This window comes from Callorhinchus milii, unplaced genomic scaffold, assembly GCF_018977255.1.
Source record: "Callorhinchus milii isolate IMCB2004 unplaced genomic scaffold, IMCB_Cmil_1.0 Scaffold2, whole genome shotgun sequence".
Lineage (NCBI taxonomy): Eukaryota > Metazoa > Chordata > Chondrichthyes > Chimaeriformes > Callorhinchidae > Callorhinchus > Callorhinchus milii.
The window spans coordinates 13,609,680-13,632,419 of record NW_024704743.1 but is presented as its reverse complement, the minus strand read 5'-3'; the positions used below and the strand labels follow the sequence as shown (position 1 = coordinate 13,632,419).

Here is a 22,740-nt window from a genome sequence, read left to right as displayed (position 1 = left end):
TCAGTCAGTGATTATGACTGTCTCGGTGACTGTTACTCTCACAGTCAGTCAGTGATTATGACTGTCGCGGTGACTGTTACTCTCACAGTCAGTCAGTGATTATGACTGTCGCGGTGACTGTTACTCTCACAGTCAGTCAGTGATTATGACTGTCGCGGTGACTGTTACTCTCACAGTCAGTCAGTGATTATGACTGTCGCGGTGACTGTTACTCTCACAGTCAGTCAGTGATTATGACTGTCGCGGTGACTGTTACTCTCACAGTCAGTCAGTGATTATGACTGTCGCGGTGACTGTTACTCTCACAGTCAGTCAGTGATTATGACTGTCGCGGTGACTGTTACTCTCACAGTCAGTCAGTGATTATGACTGTCGCGGTGACTGTTACTCTCACAGTCAGTCAGTGATTATGACTGTCGCGGTGACTGTTACTCTCACAGTCAGTCAGTGATTATGACTGTCGCGGTGACTGTTACTCTCACAGTCAGTCAGTGATTATGACTGTCGCGGTGACTGTTACTCTCACAGTCAGTCAGTGATTATGACTGTCGCGGTGACTGTTACTCTCACAGTCAGTCAGTGATTATGACTGTCGCGGTGACTGTTACTCTCGGGCTGACGGTTACTCTCTTGCAGTTGTTGTGTTAAAGTTGTTGGTGTGGAGCCTCCTCCCTCATCCGGGACTCGCTGTCCCGGTGCCGGTGCCGCCGCTGGAGCCCCGGTCACTGACTGCCTCTCACACCCTCCCACCCACCGCCCGAGCCCGAGCCGAGCCGAGCCCGAGCCGAGCGGCGGCTCCGGGCCTCCCTCAGCCCCGCACTCCCTCCCTCCCTCACTCCCACAGAGCCGCGCCCATGGCCGGTCTGTCGGCTCTTCACGGGGTCTCGACGCTGAATTTCCAGGAGAAGGAGTTGGCCGAGCGGCTGCGGCGCCTGTACCCGGCCGTCACCGAGCAGGAGAGCCCGCTGCCGCGCTCCTGGAGCCCGAAGGACAAGTACAGCTACATCGGCCTTTCACAGAACAACCTGCGGGTCCACTACAAAGGTGAGCGCGGCGGCGGCGGCGGGAGCGGCCCGGCCTGGGACCCCCCCCCCCCCACACACACACACACACCCCGGGCGGCAGAGCCGGGGAGGCCTCCCCCTCCCACAGCACTCACTGCCCCACACACACACCCCCGACACCGGCCTCGTCTGTCGCGGGGCAGGTACCACAGGGGAGGCCCCGGCCCCCGGGCCACCCCGGCCCCGGCCTCCCCCCGGGCCACCCCGGCCCCGGCCCCCCCCCCCGGGCCACCCCCGGCCCCGGCCTCCCCCCGGGCCACCCCCGGGCCACCCCGGCCCCCCCGGCCCCCCCGGCCCCCCGGCCCGGCCCCCCCCCGGGCCACCCCGGCCCCGGCCCCCCCCGGGCCACCCCGGCCCCGGCCCCCCCGGGCCACCCCGGCCCCCGGCCCCCCCGGCCCCGGCCCCCCCGGGCCACCCGGCCCCGGCCCCCCCGGGCCACCCGCCCCCCCCGGCCCTGGCCCCCCGGCTCAGCCCCTGGGTCACCACAACAAGGAAGTGCACAGTGCGGCCTGAGTCTCCCCCATATACCCCATCACACCCCCATATACCCCCATATACCCCATCACACCCCCATATACCCCATCACACCCCCATATACCCCCATATACCCCATCACACCCCCATACAGCCCCCATCACACACCACACACCCCCATATACCTCCATATACCCCATCACACACCATACACCCCCATATACCTCCATATACCCCATCACACACCACACACCCCCATATACCTCCATATACCCCATCACACACCACACACCCCCATATACCTCCATATACCCCATCACACACCACACACCCCCATATACCTCCATATACCCCATCACACACCACACACCCCCATATACCTCCATATACCCCATCACACACCACACACCCCCATATACCTCCATATACCCCATCACACACCACACACCCCCATATACCTCCATATACCCCATCACACACCACACACCCCATATACCTCCATATACCCCATCACACACCACACACCCCCATATACCTCCATCATACACCATACAACCCTATATACCCCCATCACACACCATACAACCCTATATACCCCCATCACACACCATACACCCCCATAAACCCTCTTAACACACCATACACCCCCATAGAACCCCATCACACATCATATACCCCCATATACGCCCATATACCCCCATCGCACACCATACACCCCCATATACCCCCATCACACACCATACACCTCCATACGCCACCATCACACACCATACACCCGTACACCCCCATCACACATCATACACCCCTATATACCCCATCACGCACTATGCACCCCCACATATCCCCATCACACACCATACACCCCCATATACCCCGTCACACGCCATACGCCCCCATATACACCCATCACACACAATACACACCCATATACCCCCATCACACACCATACACCCATATAACCCCATCACACATCATACACACCCATATAACCCCATCACACACTATACACCCCCATATACCCCCACCACACTCCATACACCCCCATAGAACCCCATCACACACCACACCCCCCATATACACCCATCACACATCATACACCCCCATATACCCACATCACACACCATACACCCCATATACCCCCATCACACACCATATACCCCCATGTACCCCATCACACACCATATACCCCCATCACACACCATACACCCCCATATACCCCCATCACACACTATACACCCCCATATACCCCCATCACACACCACACACCCCCATATAACCCATCACACACCATACACCTCCATAAACCCCCTTAACACACCATATAGCCCCTTAACACACCAAACACCCCCATATACCCCCTTAACACCATACCCCCCCATCACATACCAAACACTCCCACCACACACAGTACACCCCCATACACCTTATCACACACCATACACCCTCATATACCCCCATTACACACCATACACCCCCATATACCCCCATGACACACCATACACCCCTATATACCCCCATCGCACACCATACACCCCCATATATCCCCATCACACACCATACACCTCCATAAGCCACCATGACACACCATACACCCGTACACCCCCATCACACATCATACACCCCTATATACCCCATCACGCACTATGCACCCCCACATATCCCCATCACACACCATACACCCCCATATACCCCCGTCACACGCCTTACGCCCCCATATACACCCATCACACACAATACACACCCATATACCTCCATCACACACCATACACCCATATAACCCCATCACACATCATACACACCCATATAACCCCATCACACACTATACACCCCATATACCCCCATCACACATCATGCACCCCTATATACCCCCATCGCACACCATACACCCCCATATACTCCCATCACACACCATACACCTCCAACACACACCATACACCCCCATATACCCCCATCACACACTATACACCCCCATATACCCCCATCACACACCACACCCCCCATATAACCCATCACACACCATACACCTCCATAAACCCCCTTAACACACCATATAGCCCCTTAACACACTATACACCCCCATATACCCCCTTAACACCATACCCCCCCATCACATACCATACACTCCCATCACACACAGTACACCCCCATATACCTTATCACACACCATACACCCTCATATACCCCCATTACACACCATACACCCCCATATACCCCCGTCACACACCATACACCCCTATATACCCCCATCGCACACCATACACCCCCATATATCCCCATCACATACACCTCCATAAGCCACCATGACACACCATACACCCGTACACCCCCATCACACATCATACACCCCTATATACCCCATCACGCACTATGCACCCCCACATATCCCCATTACACACCATACACCCCCATATACCCCCGTCACACGCCATACGCCCCATATACACCCATCACACACAATACACACCCATATACCCCCATCACACACCATACACCCATATAACCCCATCACACATCATACACACCCATATAACCCCATCACACACTATACACCCCCATATACCCCCATCACACATCATGCACCCCTATATACCCCCATCGCACACCATACACCCCCATATACTCCCATCACACACCATACACCTCCACACGCCACCATCACACACCATACATCCCATATACCCCCATCACACACTATGCACCCCCATATAGCCCATCACACAGTATACACCCCCCATATACCCCCGTCACATGCCATACACCCCCATATAACCCCATCACACACCATACACCCATATACCCCCATCACACACCATACACCCCCATATACCCATCAAACACCATACACTCCATATAGCCCCATCACACACCATATACCCCTTTATACCCCCATCAAATACCATATACCCCCATCACACACCATACACCCCCATATACCCCCATCACACACCATACACCCCCATATACCCCTATCACACACCATACATACCCATATACCCCCATCACACACCATAATTCCCCATATACCCTATCACACTCAATACACCCCATACACCCCATCACACACCATACACCCCCATATACCCCATCACACACCATACAACCCCAAACACCCTCATATACCCCATCACACACCATACACCCCCATATACCCCCATCACACATCATACACACCCATATACCCCCATCACACATCATACACACCCATATACCCCCATCGCACACCATACACCCCCATATACCCCCATCACACACCATATACCCCCATCACACACCATAGATCTCCATATACCCCATCAGACTCAATACACACCCATATAACCCATCACACACCATACACCCCATCACATACCATGCACTCCCATATACCCCATCACACACCATACACCCCCATATACCCCATCACACACCATACACCCCCATACAGCCCCATCACACATTATACACCCACATATACCCCTATCACACACCATACATACCCATATACCCTCATCACACACTATACATACCCATATCCCCCATCACACACCATAAATCCCCATATACCCCATCACACTCAATACACCCCCCATACACCCCATCACCACCATACACCCCATCACACACCATACACCCCCATCACACACCATACACCCCCATATACCCCCATCACACATCATACACACCCATATACCCCCATCACACACCATACACCACCATATACCACCATCACACACCATACACCCCATATACCCCCATCACACACCATAGATCCCCATATACCCCATCAGACTCAATACACCCCCATATAACCCATCACACACCATACACCCCATCACACACCATACACCCCCATATACCCCATCACACACCATACACCCCCACATACCCCCATCACACTCCATACACCCCCATACAGCCCCATCACACATTATACACCCACATATACCCCCATGACACACCATACAACCCATATACCCCCATCACACACGATACACCCCCATATACCCCATCACACACCATACACCCCCATATACCCCATCACACTCAATACACCCCCATATAACCCATCACCACCATACATCCCATCACACACCATACACCCCCATATACCCCATCACATACCATACACCCCCATCACACACAGTACACCCCGATATACCCCATCACACACCATACACCCCCATATACCTCATCACACACCATACATCCCCCATATACCCCATCACACACCATACACTCCCATATACCCCATCACACACCATACACCCCCATACACCCTCATATACCCCATCACACACCATACACCCCCATATATCCCCATCACCACCATACACCCCCATCACACACCATACACCTCCATATACCCCATCACACAACATACACCCTCATATACCCCCATCACACACCATAATAATAATAATCCTTGCATTTGATATAGCGCTTTTCACGTCGGGAGGACGTCCCAAAGCGCTTCACAGAATATACTGTAAAGTGAATTGACTGTATATTTGTGGGCGAACATGGCAGCAAATTGTGCACAGCAGTGTCCCACAGACAGTCGTGGATTGAAAATGACCAATTTATTATTGTTTTGTTTTTTTGGAGGGATTATTATTAGGCGTGTGGAGTAAGGAAACTTGCCCAAGGTTTCGCCCTGCCTGGAATTGAACTCAGGTCTCTCGCTTGCAAAGCGAGTGCTCTAACCACTGAGCTACAGGACTACAGGACTCCATCATACCCCCCATATACCCCCATCACACACCATACACCCCCATATACCCTCATCACACACCATGCACCCCCATATACCCCCATCACACCATACACACCCATATACCCTCATCACACACCATGCACCCCCATATACCCCCATCACACCATACACACCCATATACCCCCATCACACACCATACACACCCATATACCCCCATCACACACCATACACCTCCATATACCCCCATCACACACCATACACCCCCATATACCCTCATCAAACACCATACACCCCTGTATACATCCCCAGTTACCCTCATCACATAACATACACCCCCATCACACAACATATGTCCCCACGTACACTGCAATCACACAACATATATCCTTATCATACAACATATACCCCCATCACACAATATATATCTCAGCATCACGCGACATATACACCCACATATACTCTCATCATACAACATACACCCCCATCACACGGCCCCAACATGCCCATCACACAAAATACACTCCCGTCACACAACATATACCCTCATCACACAACATACATCCACACATATACCCCATCACACAACATACACCTCCATGTATACATTCCCACATATACTCTCATCACATAACATATACCCCAATTACACAGATATATACCCAAATATACACCACCATCACATAACATATATATCCTCATCGCACAACATATATATCCTCATCGCACAACATATACAGCCCCATTGCACAGATATATACCCCCATCATGCAAACATACACCCACAGATATATACCCATTTACAGAGACATATACCCAAACATATAATCCCATCACACAATATGCATCCCCATCACACAGCGTAAAAAACCCTTCTGTTCCTGATCGCCAGCTCGTGTCTCTGTTTGGGGGCAGGATTGGCTTGCTACGATTCACTGGTCAAAACTCAGTGAAGGTTCATACAAGAATAATGGTTTCTTGGGCAAGAAACATGGAAGTTTACTTCCAATAGAAGGTGAAAATCAAATCACTTTCAGGAGTGGAGCACAGGAGAGAAAATTTGCTAAGAAAAATAAAGACCTAGTGAAGCAGATCAAACAAAATATGAAATGGAGGAGCAAGTAAAGACCAGGTAATGCAATAACAGTTTGCACTTCTGTAGGAGCTTTTACAAAAGATAATGCCTAGAACTGATAATGTCTGGAACTAATACTCTCTAGAATTAGCTAAGCAGGGTACATTGTTCATGGGAGTGAGCAACCATTCCATTTTCAGACCTGGAAATTCCCATATGTAGGTGGAATACAAATGTGCAACTCTTAAGCATTGTGATGGGTTTCCACATGTGTCTGACATACACCCACACATATACCCCCACATATACCCACATCACACAGACATACACAGACTCTAACCACAGACAAAGGGATTTGGGGAACAAGTTCCAGAGAACGGTGGCATCGTGGCTGAAAGCTTAGCAAACAAAGATGGGCGGAGGATCAAGGAACAAGCAGTAGGCCTGAGTTGAAGGAGAGTTGCAGTGGGTTACCACAATACTTTTCTATGTTATTTAACATGGCCTCATATGCGAGCTGAATGGAATAGAATGTAACAGAAGCCGAGAGTTATCCTATTAGAACTACGTTTGGAGAATCAAGTGAGTTCGAGTAATGTTACTGCAGAATGAAAATTACAGTATGCAGTCAAGCACAGAATGAATGTGCGGGTAGATAATTTGGAAAATAGAAGCGGTGGAGAGACATTTGAAGTAGTATTGTCCTAAGGTTTATGTTTAGAATAGAGGAGTTTAATATAGTATCCCTTTGAAGGCTAACAACGTAGCCATCTAAATGGTATCGAAATGGTCCTGGATAACAAAGTACCTTTGTCGATGTAAGTTTTAGCCTTTTTCTGTTTCGGTGACATTTTAGATTCATGTTCATGTGCATATCTTTAGGACCTATTCATGTTCTAGCCTTCAGTCAGGCCACAGAGAAGCAATTAACTGGCTTGAAGCTGAGAATCATTGAGCTGCAGTATTGGATTTTTTGACACCGTTAAATTACTTGGATTCCTAAATAATTTAACCTTTGATCATTTGTTACTTTCAATTTTTTTTAAAAAAAGTTCATATCAATGCAAACCTAAAACTACTGAACATTAAAAATTACACCTTCCGGAATGTACTTTGCTTCATTTTTTTATTGCACTTTTGAATGTGCCTCTCAGCCCCCAGGCTCTGGAACTCCATCCCCCAGTGCCTTCGCCTTGCTTCCTCCCTTTCCTCCTTCAAGGCCGGTCTCAAAACCTTTCTCTTTGACCGTGCCTTCAGCTCCCCTCTCGACTCTCTTCCTCCTCCTCGCTCCCTCCCTTCCCTCCCCTCACCCTGACCATTTCCCCCCTGCTCGCTCCCTCCCTTCCCTCCCCTCACCCTGACCATTTCCCCCCTGCTCGGGTCATGACCCAACTGTGCAGCGCCTTGGGACGTCCTCCTGACGTGAAAGGCGCTCTATAAATGGAATCTTGTTGTTGTTGTTGTTGAATTTATGGTAGCTTTGATGAGCAAGTATCCCACAAAGTGTTTTATACTAGAACCCTCGGTAAACATTCAATCTGAATCTCTTACAAAATTCTTTTTTCAGTGCAATTGGATTTTGCAGACCCAATTTCACAGCAGGATAATATAATAATAATCCTTGCATTTGATATAGAGCCTTATCATGTCTTCGAGATGTCTCAAAGAGCTTCATAGAATATACTGTACGGTGATTTGACTGTATATTTTGTGGGTGAAACACGGCAGCCAATTGCGTACAGCAATGTCCCATAAACAGTCATGGATTGAAGTGACCAATTTAATATTTTTTAAGGAATTATTACCCCCGGAAAAGTGATCCGCCAATCGACTAACAACCGGGTTCCTACATACTGCTAGGTAAACAGAAGCGTGTGGAGTAAGGAAACTTGCCCAACATTTCTTCTATCAGGATTGACCCTCTCTATTGCACAGATGATTTGCAAAGGCTTCATGTACAATAAAAATAAAAGGTTAAGAGAAGAGATTAGATAATCATTTGGGGAGGATAAGTTTGCAGGCCTATGGGGAGGGAGTGAAGGAGTGAGATTGATTTGGATAGTTCTTTTCAAAGAGCCGGCACAGACACAATGCGCCAAATGGCCTCTTTCTGTGCTGTTTGATTCTATGATGTGACTCTTTCAAGGTTGTCTAATGAATAATAGGTGATCTTATAGCGATGATGCATCTATTGAGCCAAAATGGCAGTGATTGGTACCAATACTCCTTAGTACAGGTGAAGCTATTCTTACTGTGAATTTTGGCTTGAATGGTGGTCTGTTTCTTGTTGGTTTACAGGTTTACTTTTGTTATCGATCTTTCCACAACTCATACCAAATTAGTCCACACAGGCAAACAAATACAAGTTGTATTGTTTTTGGCCTGTAGAGATCTTGCGTGCAGTAGGCAATAACTATGGGCAGGAAATAGTTGCACTGCCCATATACAGTAAAATTCACATAAGTCTTTACTTTATAAATCGTATAATCACCTGGGTTGGACTTTCACCCAAGTCCCATTCTGTTTCCTATCAAGACCATTCCGATTTCTTTGCAGTACTCATATTATTTACTCCTAGCTAGTAACACCGCTCCCCTACTCTCCATTACTCCTGCGCTTTGCTTTGAGTTGCGGGACATGGCGTCCTGACCTGTCGATGCATGCGCACGTACCGTGCGGCTTCAATGAATCCCAGGAAATGTAGTCTTAATCCGTCGATGCACGCACAGAAGAACTTCATTTCAATGAGATTTCAATGCTTGCTGGCAAGTGCGCACATGTCGATGGGTGGAGATGCATTGAATTGCAGGAAATGTAGTCTTGACCCATCACCACTTGAGCACTTACCGGCTGCATTGAATTACTCATGCGCAGTGTAGATTATTGATAAAATCGGATTTTATACGATTTATGCAGTTTGCCTGCAACTCGGACCTTGCGTAAGTCATATTAAACGTTGTAGTCCCAACTTATGCAACCTATAAGTCTTTTTCTGTGTCAGTTTGTGCAGTATTGTGTTTTTTCACTGGTGCTATGGATTTTGCTCAAGATGTGACATGAAAATCCTAATGTCTCTTTTATTTCAGAGCCTAGACTCATAGCAAATTTCCTTTCTCTTCTCCTGGTCCATAATCTGCAACTCTAGCCCACACCATTGGGGCTACCCCTGTGTGAAATTTTAAGGCCTAAAATTCTACTAGTCCTAGCCCATGAGGCCATTTTGTCTTAAAATTTAAGATTGTACAGAATTGTAGATAGTTCTTAAATTCAGTCGTTTTCTGCAATTCCATGCTATCTTAGAATTTAAAATGAAATGGAAGGTCTTGCAGGTTATGGCTATTTCGGGCCTCTACTGAGCAGAACCTGGAATAGCTGTGATGATTCCTCCCACAGTTGATTTGTTCGCTAATGTTCATTGTCGAGGTTCAGAAGTGAAGAATAACTAACTGAGTGAGTTACTGTTGATGACATCATGAGTGTCCTTCAGATGAGAAGTGATTAGGGCTACAATTAGAGAACAGAAAACAAATAAAGATGACCTTTTGGATTAAAACAAAGTTAAATTTTTTTTATAGACTAGGTTAATTCCAGAGGATACATATAGCTTGCTGTATTTTACTGTTGATTTGTTATGTTATTCAGTCAATGGCAGATAATTTGTGTATCTTGTCTAAACATTAATAGGGATTTACAATGTTTTCTGAGGTTTAAGGACTGGTGCTCTGGCCAATTCGTTTGCTTCTGCCTCTGGGCTAGAGGTGAGAAATCAACCAAGGCATTCATTCCTGATCAATATCCGTTAATCTCCCTGTTGGAAAAACATTGTGGATGTCTGGTGACCAAAAGGATCAAACTTTGCTGAAATTCTCCCCACTAGTCTCAAAACGTGCTGCTGCTTCTTGTCCGGATTCACACTTATAGAATGGTCATGTGTGTGAGTGAGTTACTGCTAAGTCAGCACTTTTAAGGCAGAGGAAGTGGGGGGTGGAGAAACAATGTTTTACAGACCAGACCTTTCCTTCCTCATGTGCTCAAATGTCAGGGTAGTGCTATCTTTGTATTTGGTTTGAGCTGTTGGTTCTCAATGTCACTGGGTACAAGATGTTCCATTCTGTAGAATGGTACCAAAGGACAACTGCAGTTGTTTCCCCAAGTAAATAATTTAGTGAATAGAGTCTTGTATTCATTCTTTCTCTATGTCATCAATACACAGTAATGTCTCCTCACCACCTTCCTCCACTCCCATTATTGGAAGTCTTGACGAACTTAATCCATTTTATTATTCAAAGGATCTTATGAACCTTTTGAAGTTATCTACCAGTTAATATCAAGTACTGATCGGTGTAGCGATCCTATAGTATGACAAACTGAAGCAGGTACTCTAGATCTGATGAGACAAGACTGGGTTCATTGCAAATGTCATTGTAAAGGAGAGTAAGACAATATTTTTTCTTCAAAATTAGAAGTCTGAACTGTTGCACATTGTACTGTAGGACTTTAATAAAGGAAAGAAACAGTAGCAGTTACAGCTAAGAATAGGAGCATATTTGCAATGAAACAAGAAGAACTCAAGAGTATAATGGATACCTGGGAGTGATTTCAAGGCAGAAATTTCAGAAAGGCATTCATTTGCCATTGTACAATGCTTATAACTGATTTTGCAACCATTATTTTTAATAATCTGATTGTGGATTTTATGGAGCCAATGTTATTGTGACTGACTGAGATTATATTTGCTGGCAGACGTAATTGGCCAATGCATTTCGTGAAGGTAAAAGTGGGTGATGTCCAAAATGAAGAATTAATGACAAGCATAATCAGTGGTTAATTAAATGATCCACATTTTAGAACATTATTTGTTTCAGAATCAAAACATTTTTGGTAAACGTGTAGTAAAATGTTGACATGAAAAGGCTGCTAGGTTTTGTCCATGTATGCCCACCAAATATAGTCTTTATATTTTCACTGGATTTTGATTGAATTGTCTGTATATTTTGTGGGAGTTTTGACATGATGAGTTCTATATGAGGTGCAAAGATTATTATTATTATAATTATACAACAGGAAGTTGCGGGTTTCAATCCTGGTGTGTGCTGAGTTAATTGACCTCGCTGGGACAGTAGTGCAGGTGCTATGATTTCCAGTACCCCTGAGTTAGGTGGAACAGGGCTTCAGCTCCAAATCTGTCAAGATTCTTATATGGCAAGTGTTAATAAATTTAATCCATTTTATTATTTTAAGTATCTGTGAACATTTTGAGATTATCTACCAGTTAACGTCAAATGTCAGTAGGTGGATATTAGGTGAAGCAGGATCTCACTTGGTTGGATTGCCCCCTTCTCCCTCCAAACCCCCCCAACCCAAGGTTGAATGGCCTGTTAACATTCCCTATCGTGCCTTATAAATTATGAATGCTCACTTAGGCACTTAGGTAATGTACTGAATGTTACCTCGTGGAGCCATACTTGGGGTTGGAGGAGAAAGGAACATCTTCAGGAGTAAATTGTTAGAAAAGGAAAGATTTAGAATTAGTGTATAGATCACAATAGACACTGCTTGAATTCTGAAATCTGAGAACAGCATGTTCAATATTCTGAGTTTCAAATATTATCTAAGAATGGATTTGGGGATTGCAAAAATAGAAAGAGAAATATGAGGCATGGCGTTTGGGCTTGAGATGGAATGCACCAGTCCTTTTAAATGGTTTTGAACTATGCCGGGGAGACAAAGATCTCACTGCATGGAGGCCATGTTGGTTGGCATGGAGCTTAAAATGTATGAAGCAAACAAGCTCATTGTGTGACATTCCTTAAATGTTGCAGGAGCGATAATACTTTTAGAGGGACTACATTCAGTTAGGTTTACTCACAGACAAATTCTCTCAACTTTCTTTCCCTTGTTTTTTCCTCCCCACACCGGTTTCCACTTTCTCAGGCTCTTTGATAGTGTGTAAGATGTTTTAATATGCTTATGCTGATAGAAATTTGAGTCCATTGTCACTGTAGAGAATTTGGTATTACAGTATTTGGTATTATTTGGTATTGCAGGATTGTTGATGGTCTAAAAAAAATGCATCAGTAATAAATCATTTGCACTATATTGCAAAATACTAGATTTTATGCTTCCTGGTTTTCAGATCATATTATAAATGTATTTTGTTGCTCCATTTCTCTCATGCAATAATTTTGTAGATTTTGAATCTAGGGGCCTTAATCCTTACATTTGATATGACATTTAATATAGCAGTTGATATAACACCTTATATCATCTTACCACCATAATGTGGTGGGTACAAGATGAAAGGAACAGGAAGGAAGAAAAGGTTGGCAAGAATACATACATCTCTGGGCGGAGACAAAGTGTGTACAAGCAATGCAAATATGGGGCACTGTTGTGCATAATTGGCTGCTGTGTTTTGCCTACAAAATATACAGTCACTACGCTTTACAGTATATTCTGTGAAGCGCTTTGAGAAATCTCAACGACATGATAAGGCTCTATATCAAATCCAAGGACTATAATTATAATAATAATAACTAGATGTAACAAGAGGGTTTGCACCCAAATTGGGGTTTGGATTTGGGAGGGGTGGGGCCAAAGGGGTGGGAGTGGGAAGATGACTGAAGGCTCGGTCAATGAGGAATGTTTTGAAACGGACCTTTAAGGAGGCGAGGGAAGGGATTCCTGGATGGAGTGGAGGCAGACAGGCTGAAAGGCCAGGTGTTGGGTGGTGGGGGTGAGTAGGTGGGGGTGTGAACCAGGCCAGTGTTGATATCACACAGCAGGTTGTTCGGATCTCGAATGCATTGTCTGAAAGGGTGGCGGAAGCCAATTCACGAACAACTTTTAAGAGAGAAATAGATAATTATTTGGGGAGGACAAGTTTGCAGGGCTATGGGGAGAGCACAGGGGAGTGGAATTGAATTGAATAGCTCTTTTCAAAGAGCCGGCACAGACACGATGGGCCGAATGGCCTCCTTCTGTGCTGTATAATTCTGTGGTTCTATGATAACAAGTAGATTATTTCAAGTGTGTAATGACAATTAAGGGGTCAGATGACACCTTATGAAAATAATACTTTAGCAATTGATAAGTCATAAGAGCTCTGATATTGTGTTACACCCTTGAACTGCACGTAAACACATTATGGTATTGCATATTTAACCTATATCCTTCAGAGCCTCTGATCTGAGAATGACATCATCATTGTACATTTAATCCGTGTGGTGCAGTGTGGTGGCAATCCTGCATTGTAGCAACAAAATAGCTTTGTGGCCCCACCAATCTGATGTGTATTGTCATGTGCACCAAAATATTCACCGTTAGTAAATATGATTATAAACCAAATTATGCAGTTTTGTGACGAGATGCTCAGTGTCTTTCTCATGAGTAAAATGTAAAGGTGGCTCAGTGAAGCTTCACTGGCTTGGATGATGTCTGCAGTGGAGATGCACATCCTTATGTGTCCTCATCCCTGCATGCTAAAGCCTTAATCCCCATGCTCGGTTCCTGATCCCTGACTGTTCAGCGTCCTGGGACGTAATCCCGATGTGAAAGGCACTTTACAAATGTAATTTTGTTGTTGTTAATAGGATTTTTACAGCATAAGTGCTTTCTTCCCAACTACTGTTCCTTTTGTTGAGGTTCTAGCTATACTTTTGCACTGTAATGTGAGCTTCATCACTAAAGTTTGTTACTTTGAGCTCAAAGTTTGTGTGTTTGTTGTTATCAGCACCAGTATATTATGATGGTTTAAGATGTTCAAAACCACTTTAGGATATTCTTAAGATGGGTGGCCCACCCTGGATGTTCAAATGCGTGATTCACAGTATGATAATAAAATGAACTTGCAAGAGGTGTAGGTACCAATAAATAGGGTTTAGTATGAAAGTTTTTACAACAAGGGTGACTGTTGAAAAAATGTGACAATTCACATTTTTTCCATTGCTTTTGCCTGTTCAAACCTCAAAGCTGTGTAATGTACCCAATGTGGTAACATTCTTCCTGTCTAGAAATGTGAATTCTTGCGACACACCTCCAGAGCAAAGTAACCCTACTTTGTGTGCTAACCGGTCCAAAATAAATTGCTACAGTATATGTAAAAAAAACTATTTTGAAGCAATTATTTGTCCTAGTCGTATCTGAATTAAAATGCCTATACATTTTAAATGCAGATGCTGCTCACACTTTGAAAAAAGCATTTTCTAATAAGCCCAGAATAAAATTTCATTATGTGGGATCATCATTGTATTTTAGTATCTTTAATGGCAAATTCTACTTGAATAATAATCCTTTCATTTGATTAAAGCACTTAATCACATGGTCGAAATATCTCAAAGCACTTCACAGGATTTAATGTAAAGTAGAATGACGGTATATTTGTAGGCAAATGTAGAGGTCAATTTGTACACAGCAATGTTCCACAAACAGCTGTGAAGTGAGTGACCATTTTATGTGGAGGATTGTTGTCCATGACACTGGGAAACTCCCTTCTCTTTTTGAATAGTGAAATGAGATCTTTACGTCAACTTTAGTTTAATGTCTCATCCAAAGGATGAAACCTCCAACAATGCAGTGCATCTCCAACAATACAGTGAACCCCCCCATCACTACATTGAAGTGTCAGCCTCAATGTGAACTACGCAGCTGCTGTGCAAGCTCTGCATCTCCAACTAGCATTACCATCGCTTAATGGGTAAAGTTCTGTTTTCAAGTTGTGGGCAGGAGGATGGCGCAATGTACATTTTGTGCTGAGTTGTGCTACTCACCAGGAAGTAGAGAGTTTCTGATACCTGCTTCTACCCAGTGATGGGTCAAACCTGCTGTTGATGGATGTTAAATGACCAATTAGTGACTGTTCTCCTTGTGGAGTCCTGTAGCTCAGTGGTTAGAGTACTCGCCTCACAAGCAAGAGACCTGGGTTTGATTCCCGGCAGGGTGAAACCTTGGGCAAGTTTCCTTACTCCACACGTCTGATAATAATCCCTCAAAAAAAATAATAAATTGATCACTTCAGTCCGCAACTGTTTGTGGGACACTGCTGTGCACAATTGGCTGCCGTGTTTCGCCACAAATATACAGTCAATTCATTTTACAGTTTATTCTGTGAAATGCTTTGAGGCATCCAGAAGCTGTGAAAAGCGCTATATCAAATGCAAGGATTATTATTATTATAAGGTAGGGGAAGTCAGTGAGGTATCTTTGAAACTGATCTGGCTCAAAGCTGATGTGCCTGGCAACAGAATGTTAGAATTGAGTCAGTCTTCCGTGGTGGTCTCAGTGGTCTGGTTCCTGACCCAAGTATTCTGTAGTATTCCAGAGTACTGCTAATATAATGCAATACAAAATTACATTTATAAAGCGCCTTTCACATTGGGAGAACGTCCCAAAGCGCTGAACAGTGGCGGACAAGGCCAGCTTGGCTCATTGGCAGAACGTGGAGGAGCAGTCCAGTCACTAGGAACATGGATTCTTCCCACTCAGCAACAACTGTTAATCCTACAAACCAAAGAACTAATGGGTGGAACTAGCTAGCCAAGCACTGGGAAGCTTGCCAGTGTTTTCAATGGCTTGCTGTGTTTTTAGCTGGTTGAACTACAGCAGTACCACAACACACTCTTGTGTTCTCAAGTCTTGGCCATCACCAACTTAATACTCTCTGAAATCAGGTAAGCAGGCTGCATTTCTCTAGGGAGAGAGGGTGCATTGAATTCCAGATATGGGGAAATTTCCATGTATCTGGCATACACATGTGGCACTCTATTCAGTTTGGATACTCTAAAGCAAGTTTTCACGTGTGCCAAACACCTGGCTGACCAAATTAAAATACGGTATGTTTTTCACACATTTTTAACTCTTAAGCAGGGTCAGTGATCAATCTGCACACCGTGTACATTTAATGCTACTAGTTCAAGTGTAATTCAATAACAATGTGGTATTTGAGGGCTGGTAGTTCGATTCAACCATATTTGCTGCACTATAAATGTGTTTCCTGCAACATCGTCTACGTTGAAATATCTTGTCCATATTTTTAGGTGTCAGTCTGACTCAGTTGGTATCACTCTCGCCTTTGAGTAAGAAGGTTGTTGGTTTAACCTATGTTAGGACGTTGAATTTGCACAGTCTAGGCTGATGCTTCAATGCATTGTTGGGCAGGTGCTGCACTATTGGAGGTGCTGTCCTTTGAATGAGACAACAAACCGACGTCCCATCTGTTCAGATGGATATTAAAGATCCTATGCCACTATTCGAATTGAGAAACAAAGTGAATTTCTCCCAGTGTCCTGGCCAACAATCTTTCAGATTAAATTGGTCATTCATTTCCTGGGTCTTTGTGGGACATTGCTGTGTTCAAATTACAGTCATTTTACAGTGAATTGTGTGAAGTACTTAGAGATTCCTCCTGATGTGAAATGTAAGGATTTTTGGGGGGTTTTAAAAGCATGACTTAATAGGAATGAATAAAGGATTAAGAATGTGGATTCTCATTCTTTCAAACGGAATTTGCAAATCTGTTGTCTTTTCACATGTGTATTTGTTTAATTGCTGTGACCCATTTACTAGAATATAATTTCTCATGTTTCACAGGTTTGTTTTACCCCCATATTTCTCTATTTTCAGGACACGGTAAAACACCTAAAGATGCAGCCTCAGTCCGCGCCACTTATCCTATACCTGCTGCTTGTGGCATTTACTACTTTGAGGTGAAGATTGTGAGTAAAGGAAGAGATGGGTAAGAAATATAAAACCTGCTTCCCTGCTAATATGTATTATTCATACACACCACATATATTTAATCAGACTTTTTAAATATAATTTTCTAAAAGGTGTGTTAGAACTTGACTGAAGATAGTTGAGATAAGTGAAGGATGTGCTCCGTCATGTATTTGGGTGTCAACCAATTGGCCCATCTGCAGCACATTAGCAACTGATGATTTCTTAGAAAATAATTTTACAGCTTCTATTGCTTTTGAAAGAGCTATCCATTTTGTCCCATTCGCCTACCCTTTTCCCATACCCTTTTATACTATTTTTTCAGATATTTGTCTAATACCTTTTCGATAGCTGTATGGATTATGCTTCAACCTATGGGAGGACGTTGTGTCCTAATATCCCTGTTTTTTTTAATTTATGGGAATGATCTTTAATTTTTGCTCATTACTTACCGACTCGTTAACCAGTGGAACAAATTTCTTCCTTTTTACTTTATCGAAACCCCTCATCATTTTTTAACACCTCTATCTGGATTCCTCTTAACTGTTTTCTGTTATAGTGAAAAAAGTGATTTTCTGATTTGCTCCAAAAGGTGAGTGGTTTCTCTTCCCCCTATCAACACCTCCTCTATGCAGCAGGATATTCCCATTCTGTTGGACTCTTGGAGCTGTGACAGTGTTTAGATTTGAACCAGTTTGGCAGTTAGTGCTGGGATCCTGCCCACTTATTTTGCAAGATGAAATCTAAAACACCAGCCATAACATAAAGGAGCTGCACATACACGAGTTTATGGATGTGCACTTCTTTCCAAGATTAATTTTCTCTGTACCAGCAGCCTTGGGTGAAGGATCCGTAGAAGCATCTTGGTTGAAGGTCTGTAGAGGCCAGTAATGCACTGCTGACAGTTTAGTCTGACCCTTGAATATAAAAAAAATGGCAGCCAGCCACAGAAACATAAGGCATTCTGTGTACTGAATGGTGGTGTTTGTCTCCTCGTGGCTGCGCCAGCAAAGTGCCCTGCTTACCTCGGTGATCCACCTCTGCAGGTTGGCTAGAGATTTGCCTTGGTATTAACCATCTCAGTGGTAACCACTGGTGGAGTCAACAGGTTAGCTTTGTTTATATTGCAAAGCTGCTGCGGTTAGTGGCAGCCGATTGACATAACTGAAACATACTGGAGTCATTTCAGGAAGTAAATCTAGATTCAATTTAGTAATGATGTATATGAAATATTTCAAATTGCTTGGAGCATTGTGTGGGAGACTTTTTTGAAGTTTGTTGATCAGCTTCTGTTGACTAACAAACCATTGAACACAGCAGCTTAAAGACTGGTATTGTTACAGGTACATGGGCATTGGGCTGTCTGCTCAAGGTGTCAACATGAACAGACTGCCAGGTAGGTGTTTCGTGTTATAGATTGAAGCAAAGTATTGATTCATATAATACATTCAAATAAATTGCCAATCAAGTATGTATAATAGAATGTATATTAAAGTTAAGCTCTAGTTAATCATTTATGATTTAATTGAAGCAGAATCTGTCAAATCCACCTTTTGCTGTTGAATAGAGTGCTTTAATATGACACTGCTAACGCCTGATGGTAAAATCTGCCAAGTTTACATTTTGGAAAATCTATTTTCCTTATTTTTAGAAATCATATTTAATGAAAGTCCTGAAGCACTCCTGTTTCTCTGCTAGGGTTACCCTTTGGGGTACGAGTCAGCTAAGAGAAGAGGGATGCACACATTTCTGCTGACCCAATTTCCCCAGTGGTGTACAGTTCAGTCAAGGCTACAATTAGCTTAGTAGTGAGACTGGCTTGGTTGAGGGTCAGTGTATCAGTTTGAAATTGTTTTGACATGCTTAGGGAGTTATGATTGTAAGTTTTTAAAAAATATGGTTTCTGTTTGGATCAAATAAAGCATTTTGTAGCTTTTAAAATATGGCATATAATTGGGAGATTTTTTAAAGTTTAATTTCATAACAAGTGTTACTGACCTCTCTATAGTGGTCAACTTTCTGCCAAAACTGGGGTTAGCTTGATCTGTTAAAAAAAAAGTTTTTTTTAATGTGCTGAATTTATTTCAAAATACAGTGTATTTACAGTGATCTACTTTAATAAGGTTATGAGATATTACGTGGCTCCTGTATACTGAATAAACACTGAGGTGGGTTGTTTCTGTGGAATATAATGTAGTAGTTTCATGGAGTGTATCAATGTGATTTTGATTGATTTAGATATTGTTTTATTTCTTAAAACAGTGGTGTGACATTTTGGATCTTACTGTACATGCCAAGGGGAACATGGTGTCCTTACAATGAGTGTTGTTTCAAGCCATATAATGTTGAGTTACCTCCCGAGCTCAGATCATACTGTTGATTACAAATATGGAGTTGACTGAAATTTGTTATCCAATAAAATCATCAGAAAAAATGTATGGTAGTAGCAGTTTTTGTGATGGGAATGCTGAGATCCATAAAACTCCCCCCTCGCTCCCCACTCCCTCCCCCACTGCCCCTTATAATGGGGCACGATTGAGATCAACACTTCCACATTGTGATGTCCCTGATCACATCACTGATGACGATACTGCACATGCAGAAAGAAAACTGATTGGCCTCTTACACTAAAAAGTGGCTAAATTCCTGGTTATCAGGACACTTTCTACACATGTTGTACATGTGCAACACACAGGAAGTATCAGTGGGAACCCAATGATCCTGAAGTTGACCAATTGACCATTTTTTATCGCACTGTGTACCAAAACCAACCATGGGTTGGAAAAGAATTATCTTATAATGAGACTCCACTACAAGTTATAATTAATTGCCTGGGCCCACGCTTAGTTTCCTCCTATTTAAAGAGATGCAATATGTTTTGCAGTTTAACTAACAATCCAAACCTCATTGATTTGGAATTGGATGTAATGCTACATTTCAAGTTGTACAGCAAGTAATCAATGCATTTTATTCTAAAACCATATTGAGTGGAAACAATAAATAAAGACGTCTTAAACATGTACCTTTTATGCTTTAGGTTGGGATAAGCATTCGTATGGCTACCATGGGGATGATGGCCATTCATTCTGTTCCTCTGGCACTGGACAGCCCTACGGCCCAACATTTACAACTGGGGATGTCATTGGCTGCTGTGTGAATATGAACAATAATACCTGCTTCTATACCAAGAATGGCCACAGTTTAGGTAATGTATACAAAAGAACTTATTAAAGTTGATAAAACCACTATGTTTTGGAAAGGTGTATGTTGAATTAAAGGTGAGGCTGGTGATTCTTTTTTCACCTTTAAATCAAAACAAAAATGTAAACTAATTAGTTATGTTGAGAAAAGCACTTTCATTTGTACTTTAGTGCAGTTCAGGTAAAAAGTTAAATGTTGTCCAAGGATATTTAGATTTTTCTTTTAGTGTATTATCATAATGGTTCTGCACCATGGCTGGAAGTGAAGCTAGTTTTTTGGAGAGAGAAACATTGGAAGACTAGAGAGTGCTTTTATGCAGTCAACAGCAATAATTTACATTTTTATAGGGTCTTTCATATCGAGAGGATGTCTCGAAGAGCTTCACCCAAGATTGGGGGAGAATCACATTTGAGTAGTATTTTCCGTGGTATTGCACTCCTTCAAATGGGAGCAACAACATTTTACATTTATTTAACACCTTTCACATTGAGAGGATGCTTCAAAGCGCATCACGCAAATGACTTAAGCACGAGAAACAGTGTGGAGGGAATAAAAGCCAGAATTCCGTTTTTCCACTTTTGTTAAACATGGCAAACTTAGCACATTCTTTTAGTGGAATTTTGGCATTCTTTCAGAATGGAATTTTCCCATTATTATATAAAGACCGTGTTTTGACAGCTATCGAGCCAGTGGGAAATAATCCCCAAACATTTTAATCCTTTGTCACTCCTCCCTATTCTGGAGTGAGTTAACTGTATTTATTCTAGAAAGAAATCTTTCAGTCCTCGGTAGTGTTTAAATCTTTTGTTGCTAGTTGGCATGAGTTTTACAAATCCTTTCTGAACTTCCTCATTTGTGACTTTACTCTCAAACTGAAGACAATGTTTTTGTGGGTTGTGTATATATGTTGGCATTCCACAATTTTCCAGGGAGAGAGACTGAGAGTAAACCCCTTTATCTCGGGATTGAAGGACAGGACCTGAGTGGTTATCAATGTAAGATTCTTAGGAGCTCTGGTTGCATTCTGAACTGCGGGAGTTCATTGTTACAGATGCCCAGTTCTCCATATGTCTTGTTCCTCTAGACCTAAATTTCATTATTTCTGCTAGTGTCAATCTAACATTCGTCCTTATGTTGAGTGTTGGGAGGGGCGGGAAATGGTCTGAAAATAGATGGGTGGACGATTTTGTGTAAATACAGAGCACCACATGTTCAAGTAATACAACACAATACAAAATTACATTTGTAAAGCGCGTTTCACATTGGGAGGATGTCCCAGGCACTAGACAGTCAGGGTAGAGGAAGAGAGGCTGAAGGCCCAACCACGAGCCGTGGGGCGGGCCGTGTAGAGGACGTCATGCAGGCTGAGTGGAGGAAATGGACAGGTTGATAATGGGTTAGCGGGTCACAGAGGTAGGAAGGGGAAAGGACGTGGAGATCCTTGAAGGTGAGGATGATGATTTTGAACTCTATCCTCTGAGATATTGGAGCCAGTGGTGCGGGAGAGGACACAAGCTGAAGAG

At 43.7% G+C, this 22,740-nt stretch overlaps 1 protein-coding gene across 3 annotated transcripts in view; it reads left to right on the top strand.

The window, feature by feature from the left end:
* The first annotated feature begins 832 nt into the window (after positions 1-832).
* Positions 833-22,740, top strand: part of ranbp9 (RAN binding protein 9) — a 44,473-nt gene continuing 22,565 nt past the window's right edge. For 2 of the 3 annotated variants that reach the window (XM_042331916.1, XM_042331915.1), the window contains exons 1-4: positions 833-1,044; positions 17,924-18,035; positions 19,360-19,412; positions 21,054-21,221. In XM_042331916.1, the coding sequence (XP_042187850.1) occupies positions 855-1,044; positions 17,924-18,035; positions 19,360-19,412; positions 21,054-21,221 (523 nt within the window). In that variant the 5' untranslated portion in view covers positions 833-854. Of the gene's footprint in view, positions 1,045-7,869; positions 7,886-17,923; positions 18,036-19,359; positions 19,413-21,053; positions 21,222-22,740 lie in introns of those variants that run through there. The other variant, XM_007911858.2, reaches the window with a different exon arrangement.